Genomic DNA, 23,770 nt, shown 5'->3' with positions numbered 1-23,770 from the left:
GATTCATTTATATAGTGTCAAATCATAACAGCAGTCGCCTAAAGGCACTTTATTTATAATGTAAAGACCCAGCAGTAATAATAGTATTAAAATTTTAAGTGTAGTTTGCATTGATACAACCTGTTACATCCATATCAGCATTTTCAAATTGAAGACAGCCGTCGGCCATTCTGCTGCTTACCTAAACCCTTCAATCCCAGTTCTGAGCGGGTGTTGGTTTTTTTGTTTTTATTGCTTTGTCGCAATCATGTTTGGTGAGGATGATTTTATTTAACAGCTTTACTCCTGGCACCTGATAACCACTCCGAGTTATTTGCCATTACTGACAAAATACAAGATGGGGTCAGGATGAAAAACTGTTCAGCAAATTAAGGATAAAGTAGAATTTGTAAATCCTGTGGCTTTATTATATCAGTTTTCTTTTCTTTTCTTTTTCTTTAAGTAACTCAAAGATCCCCGAATCTACATTTCTGAGAGGATTATGAAAAAGAAAAGACATTGATAGAATTTTCAAAGGAAAAAAAAGCTTTTTTTAAAAACATATCTGGTAGTTTTATGTCATTGTTTTTAATATCACTGTGACTACAGGTTTTAAAATTTGTTTAGACAAAAAAATAGCTGCCCACAGTAGTTTCAACATGGAGGGTGGTGAAGCTCATTTCTAGAAATTTGAGATCAAATTGTCTTCTTCATATATACTTTGGAAGACTCCTACAAAACCATTTAAAAAAATAATTCCATAGTACATTCTGTCCAAAAGAATAATCCATTGGCAGGTTGAAGACAAATGGCACCTTCCTGGCCTGCCAGATCTTGATAAATTTAAAAGGGGATGGCAAATAGGAGGAGAGGAGGAGAGGGGCATGAAAACAATGATAAACTTTTGTGTGGCAGGAAGTCGGCGTTGATAGACATACCACTGGAAGGGGGATTTGTGGGGTGTGGTCCTGCTATTGAACTTCAGATACAGATACCAGTATGAATTCCATATTAAACACATATTTCTAAGGTACCATCAGCGCAACATTTTCATTGAAAATTAAATCGATTATATGAAGTAAGAGCAGAATTTCACCATTTCCAGTTTACCAAACCAGAACAAATAGCAGGCACACACAAACAGAGGTTGTTAAACAGTATTTCTGTTCAGCTACAATATAGTGTAATTAATTAAGGCAAGCCTACAGTGTATACAGTATATAGATTTCTTACATATCTCTTTTTTAAATGTAAGAATATATTCTACAGCTTTAATTATTCTAGAAACCTCCAGTGTCAGCACTGCAGATTATGTGATATTATATTATGTTTACTGCACTGACATATCACTATCATCACCAGTAATTATATCACAGTTAATAATAAGCGCAAAATGCAGTACGAGTATTTTTTTTAACTCTTCAGCTCTTTATGCTACTTATAAAATAAATAGTTAACTATAACTCAGCACGTCACTTTCACAGACACGTTAAATGATTTCATAACGGGGTTTGGGTTTTTTTCCGTCATTAATGTGTGTGTGTGTGTGTGTGTGTGTGTGTGTGTGTGTGTGTGTGTGTGTGTGTGTGTGTGTGTGTGTGTGTGTGTGTGTGTGTGTGAGTGAGACAAAGCGAGCGGACTGGTCCTCCTCTCTGCTCTGGCCGGCTGTGGGCGGTGCTTGCAGATCCTCTGCCTGGATTACCTTCCCGGGGAACTTCCATAGATGACGACCTCTGGCGTCAAAACTTGGCCAAGAAATTCTTCTTTGCAATTCGACACTGCTGCCACGTAGCCCCAACTTCCTGGAGGGCCAGAGGTTTTCCAGGAGCATTTTTGTGTATTGTTTCCTGCTGCCAGAGGTGAGTCCATTTCTCTGTCCTACCCAAAAATATATAAATTCACAGCGGATTGCCCTGTGTGTGTGTGTGTGTGTGTGTGTGCGTGCGTTCCCACTGTGCTTGCTGAAATACAGTGGGAGGGATGAATAATGGAGCTACATTTCTCCACAACAGAAGAAGCTGGAGCGTTAAAACAGGCTGCAAGAGAGTTGTGAAGAGGAATTTTTACGGAATTTTGAATTTTACGTAAATATGGTGGCATTTACGTAACTATAAGTAAAAATGTTATTGAAGTGTTTTATAAGGAAATATTTTACTTTTTACTGTCATGGTTTTAAGTGTGAACCCCAGCCGTGCTACAGATTTCTAAACATCGTATTTAATTCCAGGTGGATTGCTATTATTATCATCATTATTATTATTATCATTATTTTTGCAATAATAGTCGGAAACAAATATAATAGTTGTATACCGTATTTACTGCCTTACTATCGAAAAAGCACAGCAAATTTTGTAAAGTAACTTATGAAATCATTCTACTTGCAGATTTTAAATATTTAAATATTTAATAAATTGAAAGATTAAATTAATCCACCTTTTACACAAAAAAGTTTGTCAAAAAAATTAATTGTTTTAAGAAAAGTGATGAAAAGTTACTCTGTTAAACTAGTTAGGTTATTCTCATAGAAGGCTCTTATACACCCTGGACTGACACTAGCACAAAAAGACAGACGACTCTGCCAACATACGTCAAAGTTTCAGTTAAAGCGTTAAGTTGAATCGTTGTCTTTTGTATGTTAGTTATGAGCACTGTCCAAGTTATTGATCAGTGAATGAACTGTTGAATGACTCATCCACCAGTCAGGAAAGTCTGGATGTTTCGGTGACAGTTCAGTGTTCCAGCTAATGAATACTGAAGCTTGTCAGTGATAATTAATGTCTTCCAGAGTCATCAGAGACACAAGTGCTTTTTAACTGCAGTAGTGGTGTTCCTCTCCCTCTTGATATTTCAGAGCGACACATCAAATTCTCCACTGCCTTGTCACTGTCAGGTGACAGGATGTCTAGCAGAATTATACTTTGACGAGCTAACTGCTTTCTACACAGACATGTTTTATTTCATTCTTTTTATACCTTCTTTGCATGGACTCCCTAATGAAATCATTGTAATCAACAAGAGCGTTGTCATGGCAGCGGTGCTGCGACAGGCTCTGATGGGCTTCCTTTGATTTTCTGTCAGCAGGGCTTCCTGTTGGTGCCAGAGCAGGAGGACAGTACACGAAATGGAGATGATCTTTTTATTGTTTCCCATATACTCTACAGTGAATGTCTTCTGAAAGATGGATTTAGAGCTGCATGGTCTGGCTTAAATGTGCAAATAACAAGACAGAAGCAATGAGTAAGTAGTTTTATGTAAATCAGTTTACCACAATCAAATGCTGATTTTTACTGTGACATAAAGTAAATTGGTGTAAATATTGTGTGAAATGCATTAGTGTTGACTAATGTGATCCGCCAGTGCAAATGCTTGCTTGATTGTTCTAGCTGCTGATAGCTCACATTTCACACTGAAGCCCTGAATCTACATTCAGAACATGGTTATTGAACAGCACAACATCTTTAATTACTCAAAGGTGCAAAGGTGAAAATTAAATGACTATCAAGGGAAGACTGAACTCCAGCAGCTTACACCTTCATCTTTTTCTGCCTCATTTGCATTTCAATCAATAGATTCTGAACATCAGAGAACCACAGGTTGATCACAGTGACCAATGTGGCTCATTTATTAGGGTACTTTCTAAAGCTAAAATGCACCTGTTGTTCTAACGTGATCAGCAAGATGAAGTTGTAGTACCACTTGCTGATGATGTCAGGAGTTTAGTAAATTGTAAACTAACTCCTGACATCTGAAGGATTTAAGGTTTTGTCCAAATAACATCATCTAAGTATGCATCAAACCAAGCTGTTTCAAGTTCTATCTTTATTTCTAGACGCTAACCCAACAAACACAAAGAAAAAGAATGTTTCCAATTCAGTTTACCACAAATAACATAAAATGAATGGATTCAAATCTTATAACCGTTCAGTAGTTTTCTTCTGTGTAATTCCTTACAACTGAGATTATTTGGGAGGCAATACATTTTCTTTTATACTTTAAAAATTAACCATCTTAATTTTTCTTTCCTCACAGGTTGTCCTATCACGCCATTGGCCAGTGTGGTGTCTACTCTGGGCGGACTTGTCTTTGGTTATGAGCTGGGCATCATATCGGGTGCTTTACTGCAGCTCAAGGTTGATTTCAGGCTGTCATGCATTCAGCAGGAGGCGCTGGTCAGCTCCTTGCTGATAGGAGCCTTGCTGGCCTCGATCATTGGCGGCTGCTTAATTGACCGTCATGGCTCCAGGAACTCCATCCTCATCAGCAATGTCATGATCCTGACAGCCAGCCTGGTTCTGCTCATCAACTCATTCTTAGCACTGGTCATAGGAAGGATCACAATAGGCTTTGCCATGTCTGTATCCTCCATGTCCTGCTGCCTCTTTGTGTCTGAGGTAGTAAGTCCAGACCGCAGAGGTTTCCTGGTAACACTGTATGAGGCTGGGATTACTGTGGGCATCCTGTCAGCTTATGCCATTAACTATATCCTGTCTGGCTATAAAAGAGGGTGGAAGTGGATGTTTGGTCTAGCTGTGGTACCAACACTGGTACAGCTCATGTCCATCTGCTTCCTTCCTTCCAGTAGTAAGGATTCTTTCAACCAGAGTCAGTGCTTTCAAACTGACAGCACTGAAGCCCAAGAAGCAGATGACTCAAAAGTGCAGTCTAGCAAGAGAAATAAGAAGGTTCAACACAGCACTTTCTACCTGTTCAAGCGCCAGGACAATATGAGGACTCGGACTGTCATCGGGCTGGGATTAGTTCTCTTTCAGCAGTTCACAGGCCAGCCAAACGTACTGTTTTATGCCTCCACCATCTTCCACACAGTGGGATTTCAGAGTGACTCCTCAGCAGTGTTGGCATCAGTTGGGTTGGGGTTGGTCAAAGTGATTGCTACTCTGATATCCATGGCGTTTTCAGACAGAGTGGGCAGAAGGCCTCTGCTCATCGGAGGCTGCTCTGTCATGGCTCTGTGCCTAATAACCATCGGACTCTTCAGTGGACATTCGCAGGTGACCGCTATGAGACCTTGTAATTCTCAAAACATTGACATTAACGAAACACGGGCACATCACGCACCTGTTGGCAATTACTCTGTTTTTGATACATCTCTGGCTGGAAACCACTTTCTTTTTAAAAACACCACACAAGATAAGGATGTAGTGTTCAATAAAATCGGCCACATTTCTTTGGAACCCACTCCAGAAACCTTTACTAAAGTCCACGGCAAAGTGATCAACTGGATCATCCTCCTGTGTATGATGGGTACTGTCAGTGCATACTCTGTTGGATTTGGACCAAGTGTGTAAATTTACTCAATATTATTTACTTTATAGATTTAAAGCTTAAATAATTTCTGTGTATTTGTCAAGCATAGCTTTACCTCCATTACAATTTTTACCTGTGGGTTATCATAACGTTTGTTTGTTTTTTGTTTGTTTTTTGGATCAGTGACATGGCTCCTCCTGAGTGAAATATTTCCAGCTGCTGTTAAAGGAAGAGCATTCGCATTCACCAACTGCTTCAACTGGGCTGCAAATCTGCTGGTCACCTTCACCTTTTTGAATGTTATTGGTGAGTTTTGGAGTTTCAATAGCACTATAGGTTTTAAAGTAGCTAGATGTTTACCTTTAGTTTACCAGAAAAAAATAAATGAATAAAAAAAAAAATCATAATAATTATAATAATAAAATGCTTCCAAAAAAAAAGTTCATTACATCTATTGATTTCATGATGCATGATAAATGGACTGCTCAGTCAAAGCGCTCTAAACTACATGCCACATTCACCCACCCTCTGGATTGATGCATCAGTGAGCAACTCGGGGTTAGTATCTTGCACAAGGATATTTGCAGAGTAGGGCCAGGGATTGAACCACCAGCCTTCCAATCAGTAGATGATTGGCTCTACCTCCTGCGCTACAGCCACCCACAAAAATGTGGAACGCTTCACGAATTTGCGTGTCATCCTTGCGCAAGGGCAATGCTAAACTTCTCTGTATCGTATCCAATTTAGTGCGTACCCTAAAATAAAAGTACTGGATACAATAAAGTGTAATTACATTGTATTATGTGGTGAATATACATATGACCTCATATATAATGTACAAAAAGACAAGGATCCACTGTTGCAAACACATTAAATGCCTGAAAAAGCAACACGCTAACATTAACTGCTAACATTAAGCTACCAGTGGTGATCCCACCCTGACAAATGGCTCGACTTGCTAAGTCAGACTCATTACTGGTGGGAGTTGGACTCTGCCAGGGCTGTCCTTTGTTAACAGTTCTGTTTATAACTTGTATGTGAAGTGGCTTGGGATGAGAATTAGCATCTCGAAGTCTAAGACCATGGTCCTTAGCTTAAAAGCCACAGAGACGCAGTGTTTAGAAAAAATGCATCTCAACTGTTCCAATACTCCTGACACAGGAGGCAGTGGTTGTCCTTCTTTCCTGGATCGGTTGGAGCTTTCTTTAGGTGCCTTCCCAGGTTTAACAAATGTCCAGCAAGGATAACCACGTTTACTCAGGGCCTTCTTGATGTGATGTTCTTACATCATTAATGATCAAGGAACTGACCTCACAGCCCATTGTTCATTAGTAGTGCTGGTTTCAGTCATTGTGCAAAGGTACTGTTTATAAGAATGGCAAAACCTGCAGTCAGAAGACTGAAGAAGTCACTTGGATGAGTGACGAAACGTTTCTCCCACAAAACGCTACGTCCAGATGAATAGAATCAACCTTTTTGGGATTTACTTACCTGGATGATTGAGCATGCATCAAGATACCACTGTTATCATGGGTAGTATTGTAAAGCAAGTTACTCTCTCATTCCCACCTCCAGTTTTTATCAGCTTTGCTTCTGGCTGTGGATAATACTCAAATACTACAATTATTTGTGCTTCTTGAGATGGGAATTTGTGATTGGTGTCATGCTGGCATATAAAAGTTGAAAGCTGCTTGAAAGCTTGTTAACTGTTAATTATGTGAAAATTCAGAGTGACTTGTTTATAACTGAATGGAAACAAGTCTGAAAGTGTGAAATATGGAGAATTATACTTTTTGTTTCTCCTTTTTTTAAAGTAAGATAGCTACAATGTTGACTTTTAAATGAACCCAACCTTGACCCTAAAAGTTCAGCATGAAATGTAATGAGCTGGATCTCCTGTGCAGAAGGATAATTTACATGAAGTTAATAGTATACCAAAATAAAAGCTCTCCAGTTTGAAGTTAAATGCGTTGCACGAAATAGTTTAATATTTTTTTGATAATGAATAACCAAAAAATGCAAAATCTATAAATGCAGAATTTTTTTAAAAGCTCAAAGTTTAACAGTTAAGATTACTTGTTTGATTTAAAATCCACTGTTGTGATTTACAGAAGCAAATTTGTTTTTCTTTATTTATTTTCATTATTCAAAACGTATGGCCCTAATTGTATGTCATTGACCTAGAACCCAGCACACAAAGTAATGGCAGCCTGTGTATGTCAAAATAGTTATTGAACATTTAGGATTTTTAAAATAAAAGATTGTTCTTTTTAAATAATTGCTTTAGTACGAGAGGGGATCTTTAAAAACGTATCAAGACCCACAGTGTAAATATTTTTTGAACATGGTAGCAAAAAGAAATGTGTTTTAATTCTGCAGATATGATTGGACTGTCAGGGATGTTTCTTGTGTATGGGCTGACTGCTGTGGCAGCTGCAGTGTTCTTCTACTTCATGCTACCAGAGACAAAAGGGAAGACTCTGGAGGAAATAGACAAGGAGCTGCGTTTAAACAGGTATGATCTCCAGTCTATTCACCTGATCAAATACAGAGTCCCAAGTGATGCAATGTGAGGCCTCCACTGTTGTTTTGCAGGTTTTACCACCATCTGGAGTGCTGTGGCTTCATCAGCAGCAGAAATACCTCCCCACAATACCAGAGAGTGCACTGTCAGGTTTGCACATCGGGGTGAACCAAAAAGATAATGAACTGTTTAGGAAGACATCACCTCAAACAGCTGACCTGAAATCTTTAGTCAAAATAAAAATCGACAGTTAGCGTGTGCCTAAGTTCATGAGGGTTGAACATGAATGATATAGGACTTTGTAACATGTCTTTGAGTTTAACTGGGTGACATGAGCTTGTTTTTTTCTTATTGGATTTCTTTGTTAAGAGAACTTAACAGGTCAACATCTTTCCAGCTCTTGCTTTAGAACAAACAAACAACCTTTGTCACATACACATTCATACAGAGTACAACATGTAGTGAAATGCTTGTGTCCAAGCTGCAGACAGGCTGTAGACATAGCCGCGCCATTCCAGGACTTGGCTTTAGCATTTGAAGGGGGGGGGGGGGGGGGGGGGGGGGGGGGGTCTAGCCAGGACCCTTGCTGGATACCGGGAAAACGAACTTGCGACTCTCACTCCAAAGGTGTCTAGTCTTACCACTACATTATCCAGATGCAGGGGATAGTGGGGATGAGAGGTGACTGTCAAACAAAAGGTTTGCTTGTTTACCTCAAAATATCAACTTTAACATATTAAGTCTTCGGAAAATGTGGAGGACGGCAAATTTTTTTGGGCTTTTGTTTTCATAGATTTTACAGCTTGTCCTACTGAATAAATCTTTCATACTACACCAAAATAACTGTTTTCCCACCATCTACAACAGAAGTGTGTGTGTGTGTGGGGGGGGGGGGGGGGTTATATTCTATCACAACTGGGCCTATAAGTGGACCCATCTTTATGGTAGACTTTTTGAATGGAAAAAGGAAAATTAATGGCAGGAAGAACAACTGTGTTCCATCCATGTGAACAGGCTTCAAATTCTTGATATTGTGCAACATCTGAAGAAAAGCATCCACTTCAACTGGACACAAAGATTTGTTTTTGCACAGAGAGGTAGTAGATTTTAACCACTAGTAGAAACGGCATACTAGTCATTGTTGCTGTAGGACAGAGTTGTACACACTGAACTCGAGATGGCAACACCTTTCAAAACTGAAGTTGCACTTTGGGATACACAAATATTTCTTTTCCATATTTATATTTTCAGTGTTCATTTAGCATCAGTGCATCTTTCTTAAACTCTTAATTTAGAGCATTTGTGGCAGCCCAAGTCTGTGTAATCATGACAGACATGAATCAGACAGATTCACCTGATAAATAAAACACATGTTTATTTACACAAATATTTTCAAATACTAGTCTTCTACATAAGGACAGAAAAATATATACAGTGATGTAGGGATTTAAACTGCTCCATTGTCGGGTCAATGTATACATGTTTTGATTTATTTGCATTTTCAGGTTTTGAAATGGAAAAAAGGCGTATGTACAGCAGGATCTAAAACTTGCACTTTCAAACTCTGGCACTAAAACATTACGGGAAACCATCCTTCAAATGCTATTATACTCCACTGCTTCCCTCAACGTGTTGGTGAAAGCCAACAAACTGCGTGACTCTTCAAAAATGTCACTCACTATACATGAGAGGTGAACTTTTCTCTAACAGTCACCAGCAGGTAGGGCTGTCTCAGTGAAAGGATTATACCTGCCCTACGCAATGCAACATTAATCTTAATTTACTTTACTTACTCTGGATTTTAAGGGGTGCATTTCCCTCATTTTAGCACACTCCTTTTCAAATAAATGGGAGTCTATCCCATTTTGCTTTCATTTCTGGTTGCACTTGCGTCTCAATTCCGTTTCATTTGTGGAGAGGCACGTGAAGAGAGTTGATGACAGCCCCTCATCTTGTTCTTCAGTTCCATAAAAAGTTCAGCAGAGGAACATAGAAGGCCAACAATGTTCCTCCTCTGATTGTGACGTGATTACACAAATACAAATCCTCGCATGTGGCTTTAAAGCACAAAGGTGTTCCAAAAAAAGAAAAAGAAAAAATACATCACTGTACTTCATTTTGTTGGTATTGTGACAGCCCTACCAGCAAATGACAATGTCCTATGTTTTCATTTCATTCACTACACATATCACACTGTCCACTCTGTGAGCAACTCCTACTAGCTTCCCACTGGAGGGGAAGGAAAAAAAAAGCAATTGGTCAGCCTCTTCTTCCAAACAACTTGAGTAAACTTTGGTTAGATCTTGAAGTAATTCAAGAAAAGCCACTTGAAGTATTTCAAGGAACTGGAAAGCAGCACATTTAGAGAAACCATTTCTTTGAGAACCTGAATGACCCTTACCTGGCTTCTTAAAAGATCGCACAACAACACTTGAGTCGAACAGACACCTTGATGGTAGAGAACTTTTATCCAGCAGTCCACAATGTTTTGGATTAGAGAAAATAAAAAACAAAACAAAGGAGGATGACGTGACAGGGAGTCACATAGCAAAAGAAGTCGAGTGATCTTGTTTGGTAAGAAAGGCAAGACAAAGCTACTCGGGCAGAGAAAGTGTTGAAGTGTCATTGTGTTTACATACACCTGGGGTACAGAACAGCACCAAAATACTGTGATCTGGAGGGTGTTTCAACTCTCCTGGGGAGGTCAGATGAGTGTTCTCATTAGGTTGTGTGTTTGACGCTGCTCAGTAGTAAACTATATATATATATATATATATATATATATATCTATCTATCTCTCCTCTTGGTCCTGACAGCCAGCATCTCCTTTTACCTTCTGCTGATATTCTTATTGACCAGTGCCTTCTCTCGCCAAACTAAAACACACAGTGGGGAGGAATGACCATTGCTTAGTCTCACCACCCAAAACATACTTGGGGGGCAAAATGAAAAAAATACCAGATAAACAACATTCATTTCATATGTCATGTTAACACTCTCATTCACAGGAGGGAAAACAGCTCTTTTTTGTAAGATAACTGCTGCCTCCAGCTGCTGAAGCGTAGTCACACCGAGTTAAGTTGGATATGGTGACGGCTGGCAGAGAACTGCTAAGACACCCCTCCCCCATCCTGACTGGGTGGTGGTGAAAGTGGGAGATTGATAACACAGGGAGGGGTGGGGGTGTTTTTAGTGTGAATCTGGGTGAGGGTGTCACTGTGGGGCGCCAGCAGCAGCGGGCACCGGGGTGCTCAGGGCATTGGTGGCAGCAGATAGGACAGGTGAGCCAGTGAGAGGCCCCAGGGCAGTAGAGGCTGGCAAGGCAGAGATACCTGAGAGAGAGAAGCCAGACGAGACCATCAGGACAGTCGAGCACTCTGACTATTAGCATTTCTACCTCAGAGCTGACAGAAATTTTTCAACAGTTTAAAATTCGCATGGGAATTGATAAGAATTAACCAATTCCATTATCGATTCTGATTGGGTGCTCATTGACCCGCTTGAAGAGCCACCACCATCGCATTGCATATCAAAGGCTACGTTCACACTGCAGGTCTTAAAGCTCAATTCCGATTTTTTGATCAAATCCGATTTTTGTCTGCTTGTTCACACTACAAATAAAATGCAACAGCAAACGCGCTCTAGTGTGAACGCTCAAAGCGGCCCGCACGCACAAAAGAAGACGTCACACACAACGCGCTCTGTTTAGACCCAGAGCAAACAGTATGTTTGACTGATGGCTCTTAATATGAAGACTTGTTTCGGACTTTACGTTTCCCAATTTTGCTTTAAGTTATAAAGTTATTTTGTTATTTACATATGGCCTAATGATCCTTATTGCTGTTTTAGAGGAGCGGTGCTTCAAAGGATAGCTGCAGATTTCTGTCAGAATCTGCAGATTATACAATATAAATAAAATGTTCACGTTTCTCCAACGTTGTCTTCCCAACAGTTTCACTGACATCTACACTGGATGACCAGGAAGCGTTCACAACGTCTTCCCCGGCGCTGATATTTGGCGTCTGTCTTGTGTCAGTGACGTAAAAGACGGATTTAATGCGACATGACCGTTCAAACAACAGTCGCTTTCTAAAACATCGGATATGTATCGGATTCAGTACCACATACGAGAGTGACCCAGGTCGGATTTGAAAATATCGGATTTGTGCCGTTCACACTGTCACACCATGATTGGATATGAGTCGCATGGGGTCAAAAAAGTCGGATTTGATGCGCTTTCGCCTGCAGTGTGGACATAGCCAAAGACATTTGTGCAAATTAACTGCATGCTGTGTGGCCAAATGTGTTGCATGTTGGAGGTATCAGCTTTGGGGTCATTATTTTAAAAAAGTAATGTATTACACATTACACAGAACAGTTCTGCAGTACAGTTATTACTCCCAGGAGAAAGGGTTTTTGTCTGTAAAATAACATGAAATGTATTATCTCATAATTACCTTTTAATAATATAAACCTATGGGTTACAGTCCCACACAGCAACACAAATCCCTATCCTAATAAGACAGAGATGATATTTCTCTTAGTATTTATGTGTGAACATAAAGCCAACAGCACAAAGCAAAGATTAAAACCCAGCCCACAGTAATTCTACTTTAGACATATGATACAGAAGCTGCAGCCTGACTGCTCATCACTTTGCTGAAGTTCAGGGTCTGGCTGCTGGGCTGGGGTCAGCATTCACTCAGCTTTGGGTTCTTGACTAGCTGTGGCTAGCATGCTGCGTGTGCAGCTGCTTACAAAGAGTCACAGTTGTGTTAATGGGATAATGTAGTCGTTTCTTTCCTGGAAACAATTTAAAATTTACCACTGCACTCTGATCCTTTTTGTGCAATAGAAATAAAAGTGATGCCCATATCTATGCTGTAGACTGCACTACTAGTTTCCTCCTCCAGCACACAAACTGCCCAACTGCAAGTGAAACCAGTTAGCAAAGCAGGCAGCTTTATCAATTCCAAGGATTTGAACTACTGGTTCTGTACAAGAAGAAATAAATCCATAATTTAATGCAATCACACTGTGTGTGACTAAAGGTAAACCAGGAAGTAATATTACGAATCTGAAGTAAATTTTTACTTTAGGACAACAGTGGATATCCTTAATATGGTCGTCCCAGGTACACACCTCCCTTTTTAATAATAATAATAATAATGGATTGCATTTATATAACGCTTTTCGGGCCCTCAAAGCGCTTTTCAATTCCACTATTCATTCACACACTGGTGGAGGCAGCTACAGTTGTAGCCACAGGCAGACTGACAGAAGTGAGGCTGCCATATCGCGCCATCGGCCCCTCTGGCCATCACCAGTAGGCGGCAGGTGAAGTGTCTCGCCTAAGGACACAACGACTGAGACCGAGACTGTCCGAGCCGGGGCTCGAACCGGCAACCTTCCAGTTACAAGACGAACTGCCAACTCTTTGAGCCACGATCGCCCCATTACATGACAGTAAACTGTTGTACTGTAGGACATCCAGATTTTTGACATGCATCTTAATGAAGCTAATGCATAATAACTCTGCCATATTGGTTGAGGAAAATGTAAACCTAAAGCACAAGGATGCACAAACCCATAAGTTTTGTTTTTTTAAAGAGAAACTTGGATGGATTAAAAGGCATGGGGATTTAAATTGTAGGCCAGTATACTATCAGTATAAGTGCGCGTTCTCACCAGTTATCATGTTTGCTGTGCTAACAGCAGGGTTCCCACTGGGTAGGTTGGCTGATCCGGTCACACGAGACTGATCTTTCCCAATAGGGACTGTAGAAACAATAAATAAATTACTTCTTGTCATGACAACCTTCATTTTATTGTTAGCAGAAAAAAAAATAACTATAGATAGACACAGAGGTGATGGTGAGGGCTTACAGAAGTATGGGTGATCCATGGCCTCGCGGGCAGTGAGTCTGGCCTGGTGGTCGTAGCGCAGCAGTTTGTCTAGGAAATCCAGAGCCTCGGGGCTGACCAGGTGCTGGTTCTCACTATGGACAAATCGCTCCCACCGCTTACGAGAATGCCTATTTTGGGGCGGGGGGGGATTAGTGCCTTGTGTTTGTATTCGTTTACAAAACAGTAAACACTTTAGAACACAGTGGGCCAAAATTCAAAACTGGAACAAAGTCGCGGGCTAACATTAATATTTATTGGAAAAAAATATAAGAATCAATTTTTTCTTATTGACTCAAACAAGTTTTGCTGAAAAATGGCCCGCGGGCCAGAGTTTGACACCCATGCTTTAGATTATCCCATTACAAATTTCTGTAACGTTTTGTGGCCACCAAAATGGGTATACACACATGAATGAGTAATAAGATGGGAGTGGAGAAGATATACTCAGTGGATCATCAGCCACCCAGCAGCTAAAACTCTTCTTTTGAACTGTGATATTTAACTTAAAATGTGCAATATAAATACAATTTTATTCACATTGATTCTTTGTATTGCTCTGTTCTCTTGTGGATATTTAAATGAGTTCAGTCTTTGTGGAGTTTGGTTGTGTTTGTTTCTGACTGGAATATCACAAACCATGAAGAAATTCCAATTTGACCCATCTTAGATTTACCTGACAGAATGACCCCCCCCCCCCGCACGTGTATTTGCTAACAATAATTCAGCTGAACCTAGTACCTGCCAAGAATGTCATTGAAGCGAGGTTCCAGCTCAATGTTGTATTTGTCTATGTAGTCGTAGAGGTCTTCTGTCCCCAGCACCTTGGCTATTCTCACCAACTGCAGGAGAAGATGCAACAGTCATTTAGAAATCATCAATCACACACACATGCACTATAATAAAATCTATTTCCCAGCTGTTTACAGAAAACATCTAGACACTTAGATCAAAACCCTATTAAACAAAGCTCACGGTAATATCTATAAATCCTGCTGGGAATTAATTTAATAGTCGTTTAAAAAAAAGAAAAAAGAAAAAGAAACTACAGTAGTTGACTAGTTTGAAGGACAGAAAACATCAACAGCCAAAATAAATATTCTGTGTATACTTTGTGCGTTACAAAACTCATCATCTTTAAAATTAACAAGTACAGACAAACGGCAAAAAACAATTTTAAAGAAAGTAAAAAGGGAAACACAATAATAGCTTAGATTTATTCACCTGGTCATAATTGTCATGACCATGAAAGAAAGGTTCCTTTCTGAAGATCATGGATGCCAGCATACAGCCCAAGCTCCACATATCGAGGCTGTAGTCATACATCTGAATACAGAATGCAGTGGAAGAACCAATGATGAGGAAAGATGAGAGAAGATGACTGAAACACTACTCGCTGAAATCTGTTACAAAGTCTATTTATTTACCTTACAATATAAAGCACCTTGAGGTGACTTGATATGATTTGGCACTATATAAATAAAACTAAACTGATTTGACTTAAAATACAGCCTAGCAAAAGGAACAAGACTGTAATTTTGGACACAACAGGTTCATTCAGGGTTATTCAGTGACTGACAAAGACTCAAAATTCAGTATCCACAGTACAAAGACCTCCAACTGCACTCCAGAAAAACGCTAAAGCACACGCTACTACCTCACTGCCATACCTGATAGTCCACCAAAAGTTCGGGTCCTTTAAAGTAGCGAGATGCAACTCTGACATTGTACTCCTGTCCTGGATGGTAAAACTCAGCCAGACCCCAGTCAATAAGACGCAGCTACAAAGAAATTAAGCGATTAGCACTCAGAACCAGGGTACGTACTAAGTACAAGTAAAGTAAGTGGAAATTAAAATATTGTGCTTCAACCTGTGAATGCAGTAGAGGGACTGTGAAGAATAGGAATCCACACAGAGAGGCAAACAGAAAAGCACAACAGCAATGACAATGAACTTTATCATGTTGTTACATTGCAGAAGCAACATTATCTCTCACCCACCTTACGGTGCTCATGATCTATCATCACATTATGTGGCTTCACATCTCTATGCATTATTCCCATGCTATGGCAGTAATCCAGAGCCTACAAACAATACCAAAGGGACTTTGTTAAATACTGTTTAAGTTTTTCTTCCCAAGATTTCCAAAAGAGCTAGAGATAATTAGTTGATTCTCCCTTCAGGAAAATGCTGATAACAAAATGAATTCAAGTATAAAAAGACAAAGAAAAACACAGTCAAAGAACATTTTCCAGGGAATTAGTGTCTTGTGAAAGGTCTTCATCTAAACATGTATCACAACGTTCTGAGTTTGACACATCATAGAGTGAGCTGGAGGACTCACCTTGAGGATCTCATACATGTAGAATCGAATATCATAGTCCGTCAGGGTCTGGTATAGTTGCTGAATACCAAAAATAAAATCATTAGCCTTTTAATGGTAAAGTCCTACAGCTAAATGACAGCACCCATGTGTCACACAGAAGGAGCACTGTGCCAGTGATTGAGGATAGAACCAGAAGACTGTTGACTTTCTGGCACCGAAGACATAGCACTGGACTATCCTATTCCTCCATCACATACACACACGTGTATGGTAAAACAACGAGTATGCCAAGAAAGGAGGGTGAAATATATTACAATAAAATGCACGACGGAATAAAAATCATAGTGTGTTCCTACCTTGAAGTCTGTGTTGTTAACATGTTCAAAGACTAAGGCAGGTGTTCGGGACTGCAAGAGAGACATTTCATGTATTTTATTTTTCGTTTGCAGTTTCATACAAAATCCAAACAATTTAAGAAGAAGAAGAAGAAGAATACACGAAGAAAAAGCACTAAATCTATCTCTGTACAAGCCAAGCAGACAGCCACATTGTGAGCCTTAAATTTTGTTTTAATATAAAACATCAAAAGTCTAATCAAACTGTGGTCTCTCTCACCATAGGCTGCACAACCATATCCACAAATAATGCTAATCACAGTGTGAATCAGAGCTACCAACTTTCACTATTAAATCTTTGATGCTCTATTAAAATCAGTTTCTATTTAAGTAGAAATAACCATGAAAGATAGTGTCCACTCTCACCCAGGGAGATGAGTTCTGGAGATTTCTACCCTCTGCTTTTTGGACACTTTTTTTTTTTTTAACTGGTCGCAGAAGGTTTGTCCAAAAATAAATAAAATAGGTACTCAGAAACCACATGTTACAATAGGGTAGATATTTCATAAACAGGGTATTTCTGCTCTTGACTTCTAAAATTCTAAATCAGAAACCTTAATCTGTATTTGTTTTAATCTTGAATGACCATGATGGCTCAGACACAATGTGTTGTTCCACTGCTTGGACAGAGCCCTCACTACATTTTATTACTATAAAACTGCTTACATGTATCTATCTAGCCGTGGTTATTTAAGTACTTACAGACACAAATTTCCCAAGTGTAACCAATAAGCTGGCACAAGTGGTAGGTTCAATGTGCTATTGGTACAATGACACCATCCCAATATTTAATGCATCTTTTTTCTGAATAACACATTATGTAATCAGAAAAAAGAAAACGCAAATAGAATATAATTTCTGCTGTACTTGTGAAGAAGACCTTAAATGTTCTTCATTAATAACTATGATACTTACTACAGGGTCTTTCACTATATCAATTAGAGAGATTATGTTAGGACCTCCACGCAGGTTCTCCAGAATCTTAATTTCACGCTTTATTTTCTTTTTCTTTACAGGCTAAAGGATAAACGAAGAAAAAGAGTTAGGATGCATAATGACTTTATGAGATATAAAAGTAAGCCTTTGTACAGCTTTACCTTGAGTATCTTCACCACAACCTTCTCGTTATTGGTGATGTTGATTGCCTCAAAGACTTCACTGTACTTGCCACGTCCTAACTTCCGCACTAACTGAAAATCATCCTGGTTTCTGTAAAATACAGTAATTTTGCAACCAAATATCAGTTACGAACATTTCTCAACTAGCATGTGTAAATTTGTCTAGAAGTCAAAATATTTACCCCCATTCAACCACATGGGACTCATAGTCCCAGTACTCCCTTGGCCGGTGAGTGTTGACCTCTGTGTACACTCGGGCCCGGCTTGGCACGGGTCCTGACATGTCCGACAGCTTGGCGGATATGATGGGGAAATCTTACTGCAGCGGATGACAGCCAGAGGGATGGAGGCTGGGGGGGAGGAAGAGGGGGTGGGGGAGGGAGGTAGGGGTGAGGGGGTAGATCCCACAAGGGAATGGGTTGGGGGGGGTTTTGCCTGAGGATGGGGGGAGGGGCCACCAGGGGCAAGGTGGGAAAGCTGACAAAAAAATGATTGGAACAGAAAATTAATGATGACCATAGGTCTGTAGTGCTTGCGTAGTTTTCAGCTTGGCTTAGTTCAAACATGACGGTCTTGCGGCATGTTTCGTACATTTGTGGAATGGCGAACTGGTGAAGCCCTCCCTGCTAACTGTATTTATAGGCATCATGTCTTTAGCCAAAAAATGTGTAATGGCCTCTGTTATTTTTTTGTACCGCTTCGACGTTTTCTCATAAGGAGTTCCACTTGAAAAACTCTGATACAGAGACGGCTGTTGGACTGCTGCGCTCTTTGTCTTAACATTAGCAACCTTTGTTTGGCTAGCCCTGTCTTTCTAGAACTCTTCAAACAGTTCTCTGTGGTTGTATTGAAGATGATGGTGGAGATTAGTTGTGTTTCCTCTGGTGGTTGCCACGAGTGTCCGGCAAGTTTTGCAGAGTACCTGTGTTTGGTAAAGGTCGTGTTTATTAAATCCAAAGTACCTCCAAATAAGCGAGGTACTATTTTTTTTTTTAGCCACGAGTTCATAAGTCAGTAGCGCTTTCATCATGCGTCTCGCTCTCAGCCATTACAACTTTGACTCGTTGCTGCAGCGCTGTTCGCTCCCCACCTACGTAGGAGGTGGGCCTCTAATCCATTTGATTGGTTAATGCTGTGAAGGGTTCTATTGGACTGGTCAAATGTATAAAGGGGTTTCTTTGATTGGTAAATTCTTTAAAGCACGTGTGTAAACATTTTAAGGTACCCAATTATCGCAGTTTACGCCGTCTTTTGCGATGGGCCCATCGCACAGGCTGATATCGCGATGACAATAAATTTTCAATTTATTGAGCAGGCCTAATGTCCCAATTATAAATATATGTCATGCATGTGATACCAAGACATAAAACTGCACTTTGAAGCGTCCTCCAAAAAACAACAGAGACACCCAACGAATCTTGCTGTTGTGCTGTGTTTGTGTTGAACACAAGTGACGCAATGGGACTTTCGACTGTGTTGCTATAAACGGCCCAACACACATTAGGTAGTACCCAATTGCAATGGAAAATGACAGAAACCCAGTAGAGTCAGTCGAATAGGTACTAGGTGAAAAGGGCTATTAATCCCAAATAGGGCAGGGCAATATGGCCAAAAATATTTATCACAATATATATTTGAAAATTTGCGATAACAATATAACTGACAGTATAATTGACGCAAGACAAAATACTTTACAACTCCACAACTTCATTAGTGCAAAAAAGAAAAAAATCCATCAATGTATTTTCACTTAAACACGCAGCTGTTTTTATGTGCATTAAAGTTATATAAAAATTTAACAGTGCAAATGAAAATTCCTTGCTGACAGTTTAACCAAAAGGCATTTACAGTGGAAATTGGCCAACATATCCTGAGCATAACCATGTATAATATCCACAAAACTTAAAGAGGTTATACACACACAATACGGTAACATTATGTTGAACCACAGTACGTATCACTCCACGAGGCTCCTGACTACGGTAGCCGTAATGTTCTGACAATCCATCAAGCGGTGCGGCTTATATATAGCATATCATAGCTTATCAAAGTCGTACTAAAACATTTTTTGACAGATTTTTGGATCGGATCAGTAATAACGACGGTCCGGTTGCACGCGCTTTGGTGTGTATCTGACGGACGAAAGCCAAACCAGTTCCACACCACTGAAGTTGCACCATGCACCAAGTTAGCACATGATTCTCCTTATGGGGACCTGATATGTTTAATATGCTGCTGAGAATATAGCCCAGAAGAAGCGGATAGTATAGCTTTTATTTTTGGAAAGAGCCATTTCTCTGTGATAAACTCTCTTTTCCAAAGATGAGTGATTTCTCGATCAGATAGATTTTTTTATTTTATTACTTTGTTGTTTCAGCAACATTAAATTTAAAAACTGTACTTTAGAGTTAAAATATATATTTATAATTTTAATAAATGACAAATTAAAAAAAGGCATGAACATTTTTTTGTATCGAAAAAAAATACCAAAACCGTGACACCAAAGTATCGAACCGAACCGCGAATTTTGTGTATCGTTATATAGCGATATATTCTTTTCTTCTGTATAACGTATTTTACACACTATAAGGCACACTTATCATCCTTTAATTTTCTCAAAAATCGACAGTGTGCCTTATGTATGACTTCTGGTTGTGCTTACTGACCTCGAACCGATATTATGTGGTACACAGCGCGCAGATATCTGTCAAAAAATGTTTAGTATGACTTTGGTAAGCTATGAAGGCGCACCGCTTGATGGATTGCCGGAGCATTACGGCTGCCGTAGTCAGGAGCCCTGCGCACTAATCTGGGTCCAAAACGCCGTCCACTTCAGGTCCCAAAGTCAAAGCGAACACTGCGGCATCACTGAGAGTTAAAAACTGTCTAAATTCTTTCATCTTTAATAAAATGATCAGCGTTGCTGCTTTACCAGGTGTAACAATTAAGTTTAACATCCAGGCATCCATGAAAACAGAATTTATTAAATTTAAAGTTAGAAGTTAGCAGGAAGTTAGCTCACTAGTTACCAACTAAACACGATATGCCATGTTATGACTGAGAGATTTCTGAAAAAATTAAAATGTACAGCTCTGCTATCACTTCCAACATAACTGAAGACAGAAAACTAAACAGAAGTGACGTTTGTAGGGTTACTGAAGTTGGACTAGCTGGTATATAATGATCTCCTACGTGATCGCTAGCAAAACATCTATGTTAGCATAACATTAGCACAGTGAAGCTTAAAGATGAACACTAACTTTTTTCCACTCGATAAAAGTTAACGTGAGGGTTTCTGATAGGTTAGGTAACAAATGCAATCGCATGGCAGGATGTTGTAAACGGACCAAACTTCAGTCAGGAGAACAACTGAGAAAATCCATCCACAATACGAGGTTAGTCATTAATATACTGCAACAACATGGGAATAGAGCAGCTGCCAGAGAATTCAGCATTAATGAATCAAAGGTATGGAAGTGGAGGAAGTGCAGTTTTTGTCTTTCCCCATATTCCAAAAGTGCTTCGTCTTAGGGCTGTGCGATATGACCAAAATCTCATATCCCGATATAAGAATTCTATCGTCCAGATAACGATATAAATCACAAAAATGTAAAATTTTCTGTAAATTCTGTGAATCTTGGGCAGCTCGTCTTGCGGGAGTGTTTCCAGCTGCACGTCATGTGTCGAGTGTTTTAACAGATGCATGAAACGATACATTTTTAGACATAAGTTGTAACGGCCGCCGTTTTCTTTGCGAGTATTTATTACACGGCGTGCTGCGGGGAAAAGCCTGTTCTAACGTTTGAGTCTAAGGTTTATTTTTTAGCACCTGGCGGCTCTTTTTTAATTCTCATCCGTAAATAATCTGCTCTTTCACGTGATTCAGTTTATTTTGAAAAGTCTCAACAGGATTTTGGGCTTTATTGTGAAAGGTTTATGTGGAACATAAACAAGCGGACACGCGATAGTTTTACTGTCGTTGTTGCTAACCACAACGCATAAAAACAGGCGCTTGTCCGTCCGTAGTGTGGTTATATTAAATATAAGAGAAAGAGAGAATTTTAAGAAATTAATATAACCACTACAGTGACCATCAAAACAATGAAAAAATATTGCCGTAAAGAGTTTATTTTGCGACACCACGAAACAAACAATAGCTAAAATGAAACAATAGACGTTTTTATATCGTCATCCGATATATATCGTTATATCGAACAGCCCTACTTCGTCTCTTTGCTATTACTGTCGCCCGGCATAATTTGCAGATGTTGTATGCAGCCGCTGCAATGCTTTCGACGGTGTGCGAAAGGTGCGGCTTGATGACACCATCAACATGCGCTATTGTAGTAGAGTGGTATAGTAAAAATCTCTACCGTTGGCCAAATTTCTATTGTTTCTACCGTATACCGTTTATACCACCCACCCCTACTCGCTAGTTTCCACATAAACATGCTATAGCATATTCTGACAGGGAGGTTTCTGGGGGGGGGGGCTCTGCTATCACTTCCAACATAAACGAAGACAGAAAACTAAACAGTAGTGACTTTTGTAATTTGCAGATAATATTGCTTGCAGCCGCTGCAATGCTTTCGACCAAAACAGGTGCAGCTTGATGACACCATCAACATGCGCTATCGCGGTAGAGCGGTGTAGTCAAAATCTCTACAATTGGCCAAATTCATATCGTTTCTACCGTATACCATTTATACCGCCCACCCCTACTTCATGGGATGGGTTTCTATGGTCAAACAGCTTCACCCAAGCTTTACATCACCAAGCACAATGTAAATTATTGGAGACAGCGCTGTAAAGCATTAAGCGCCACTGGACATGGAGTGACAAATCACACTTCCCTGTTTGGCAATCCAATGGACAAGTCTAGGGTTGGTGGTTGCCAGAATTGTACTGCACTGTGCCGAATGTGCAATTCGTTGGAGGGGAATTATGATGTGGGGTTGTTTTTCATGAGTCCATTAGTTCCAGTGAAAGGAACTCTTAACACTTTAGTATAAAAAGACTTTTTAAAATTTCATGCTCCCAACTTTATGGGAACAGTTTGGAGATGGCCTATTCCTGTTCCAACATGACTGCACACTAGTGCACACAGTCCATAAAGACATGGATGAGTTAAGTTGGTGTAGAAGAACTTGATTGGCCTCAAACTTTACCAGCACTTCATGTCCAACATCAGTGTCTGACCTCACAAATGCACTTCTGGAACAATGGTCACAAATTTTCATAAACAGTCCTAAACTTGTGAAAACCTTTTCCATTAGAGTTGAAACCATAATAATAATAATAATAATAATAATAATAATAATGGGATGTCACTCAAGGTCTTACGCATGTCAGGCAAACAAGTAAAAGCAACACAATGTATATAACGCCAACTGGATGTTATCACTTCAGCTTATGACCCTTCGTTTTGACTGATAGGTTGCTCACCATTGGGGATTAAAAAAACCGTTAGCTCTCTCTTTCACACGTGATTGACACAGTCTTCCACATAGGGTAAATACAAAAACATCCCGAATGTACCTTTCCGCATATATTCCTAAATTTAACTTAACTTTAAGAAATGAATCGTCCCTCACTTATAATCAACGAAGAATCATGCACCGGGGACCTTTTTTCAGATGAACCGGTGGAACACCGGATAAACTCATGGGTTCAATAGAAATCCCGCTAACTTTAGCTAGATGGAGGAGTTAAGTAGTCCTCTAGCACATTTAAGTATTGCCAAATTGAATTAACCTTTTGCACAAGACTCGCATACCACCTTTCACCGAAAACCGCAACACTAGATATAACGGTAACGTGGACTAGAGTCATGTTATCTTTCAGTTAGATAATTTGAGTACTCGTTTGAATTCGACATTCGGTAAGTCAAATGTAATGCGGTGGATATTGTGTTTATCGATAGTTCAAGCACTTGATCTAGTTCGTTAAATCCAAGACCGGTACTGCTTTCTGTGTATTGAGGTTTCGTTAACTTATGGGCTCTGGGCAGGCCCTGTCTAATAGCCTGCTAACCTTATCATGGCTAACATTAGAACTCGCCAATTCCAACAGAAAAGCTGTTTTTGCTAAATCAACAGTGAACACAAAAATTGGCTGGTATTTACCCCCTTGATCAGTTCTAGGACCGAAATGCTTCCAAATAATGAGGGCTTCTGCAAACTAAGAGTCCTCGCCTCCCTCCTTCACCGGTGCGCCCGTGCCAGTGTATGATTTCTGCTGTATCAGAGACAATATGGC

General features: G+C 39.8%; 2 protein-coding genes and 2 non-coding genes across 6 annotated transcripts; 1 reads left to right on the top strand and 3 right to left on the bottom strand.

Moving 5' to 3' along the window:
- The first annotated feature begins 1,612 nt into the window (after positions 1-1,612).
- slc2a10 (solute carrier family 2 member 10) lies at positions 1,613-10,271 on the top strand. 3 transcript variants are annotated; one of them, XM_040003088.1, is made up of 6 exons: positions 1,613-1,838; positions 3,061-3,216; positions 4,009-5,277; positions 5,428-5,550; positions 7,624-7,759; positions 7,840-10,271. In XM_040003088.1, the coding sequence occupies exons 2-6, from the start codon at positions 3,174-3,176 to the stop codon at positions 7,934-7,936; spliced, it is 1,668 nt and encodes a 555-aa protein (XP_039859022.1). In that variant the 5' UTR covers positions 1,613-1,838; positions 3,061-3,173; the 3' UTR covers positions 7,937-10,271. The 3 variants fall into 3 exon arrangements, with proteins under 3 accessions (XP_039859022.1, XP_039859023.1, XP_039859024.1); XM_040003089.1 differs by having other exon boundaries at positions 3,058-3,216; XM_040003090.1 differs by lacking the exon at positions 1,613-1,838 and adding an exon at positions 1,893-2,063.
- Positions 5,909-6,012, bottom strand: LOC120716035. The gene has a single exon (XR_005691792.1). It is a non-coding gene; the product is annotated as a U6 spliceosomal RNA (small nuclear RNA).
- Positions 10,272-10,739: 468 nt separating the features above from the next.
- Positions 10,740-23,770, bottom strand: LOC120715856 (casein kinase II subunit alpha). Its single transcript, XM_040003091.1, has 13 exons — positions 23,638-23,770; positions 17,695-17,989; positions 17,492-17,603; positions 17,310-17,411; positions 16,356-16,406; positions 16,018-16,077; positions 15,674-15,757; positions 15,343-15,453; positions 14,897-14,998; positions 14,414-14,514; positions 13,655-13,803; positions 13,457-13,546; positions 10,740-11,100 (listed from the first exon to the last, which is right to left on the bottom strand). The coding sequence occupies exons 2-13, from the start codon at positions 17,793-17,795 to the stop codon at positions 10,982-10,984; spliced, it is 1,182 nt and encodes a 393-aa protein (XP_039859025.1). The 5' UTR covers positions 17,796-17,989; positions 23,638-23,770; the 3' UTR covers positions 10,740-10,981.
- Positions 16,163-16,299, bottom strand: LOC120716036. The gene has a single exon (XR_005691793.1). It is a non-coding gene; the product is annotated as a small nucleolar RNA SNORA57 (small nucleolar RNA).

The sequence above is a fragment of the Simochromis diagramma genome, unplaced genomic scaffold (assembly GCF_900408965.1).
Source record: "Simochromis diagramma unplaced genomic scaffold, fSimDia1.1 OVJJ01000646.1, whole genome shotgun sequence".
NCBI lineage: Eukaryota > Metazoa > Chordata > Actinopteri > Cichliformes > Cichlidae > Simochromis > Simochromis diagramma.
Note: the sequence above shows the minus strand (reverse complement) of the source record. Positions and strands in the feature narration are given on the sequence as shown.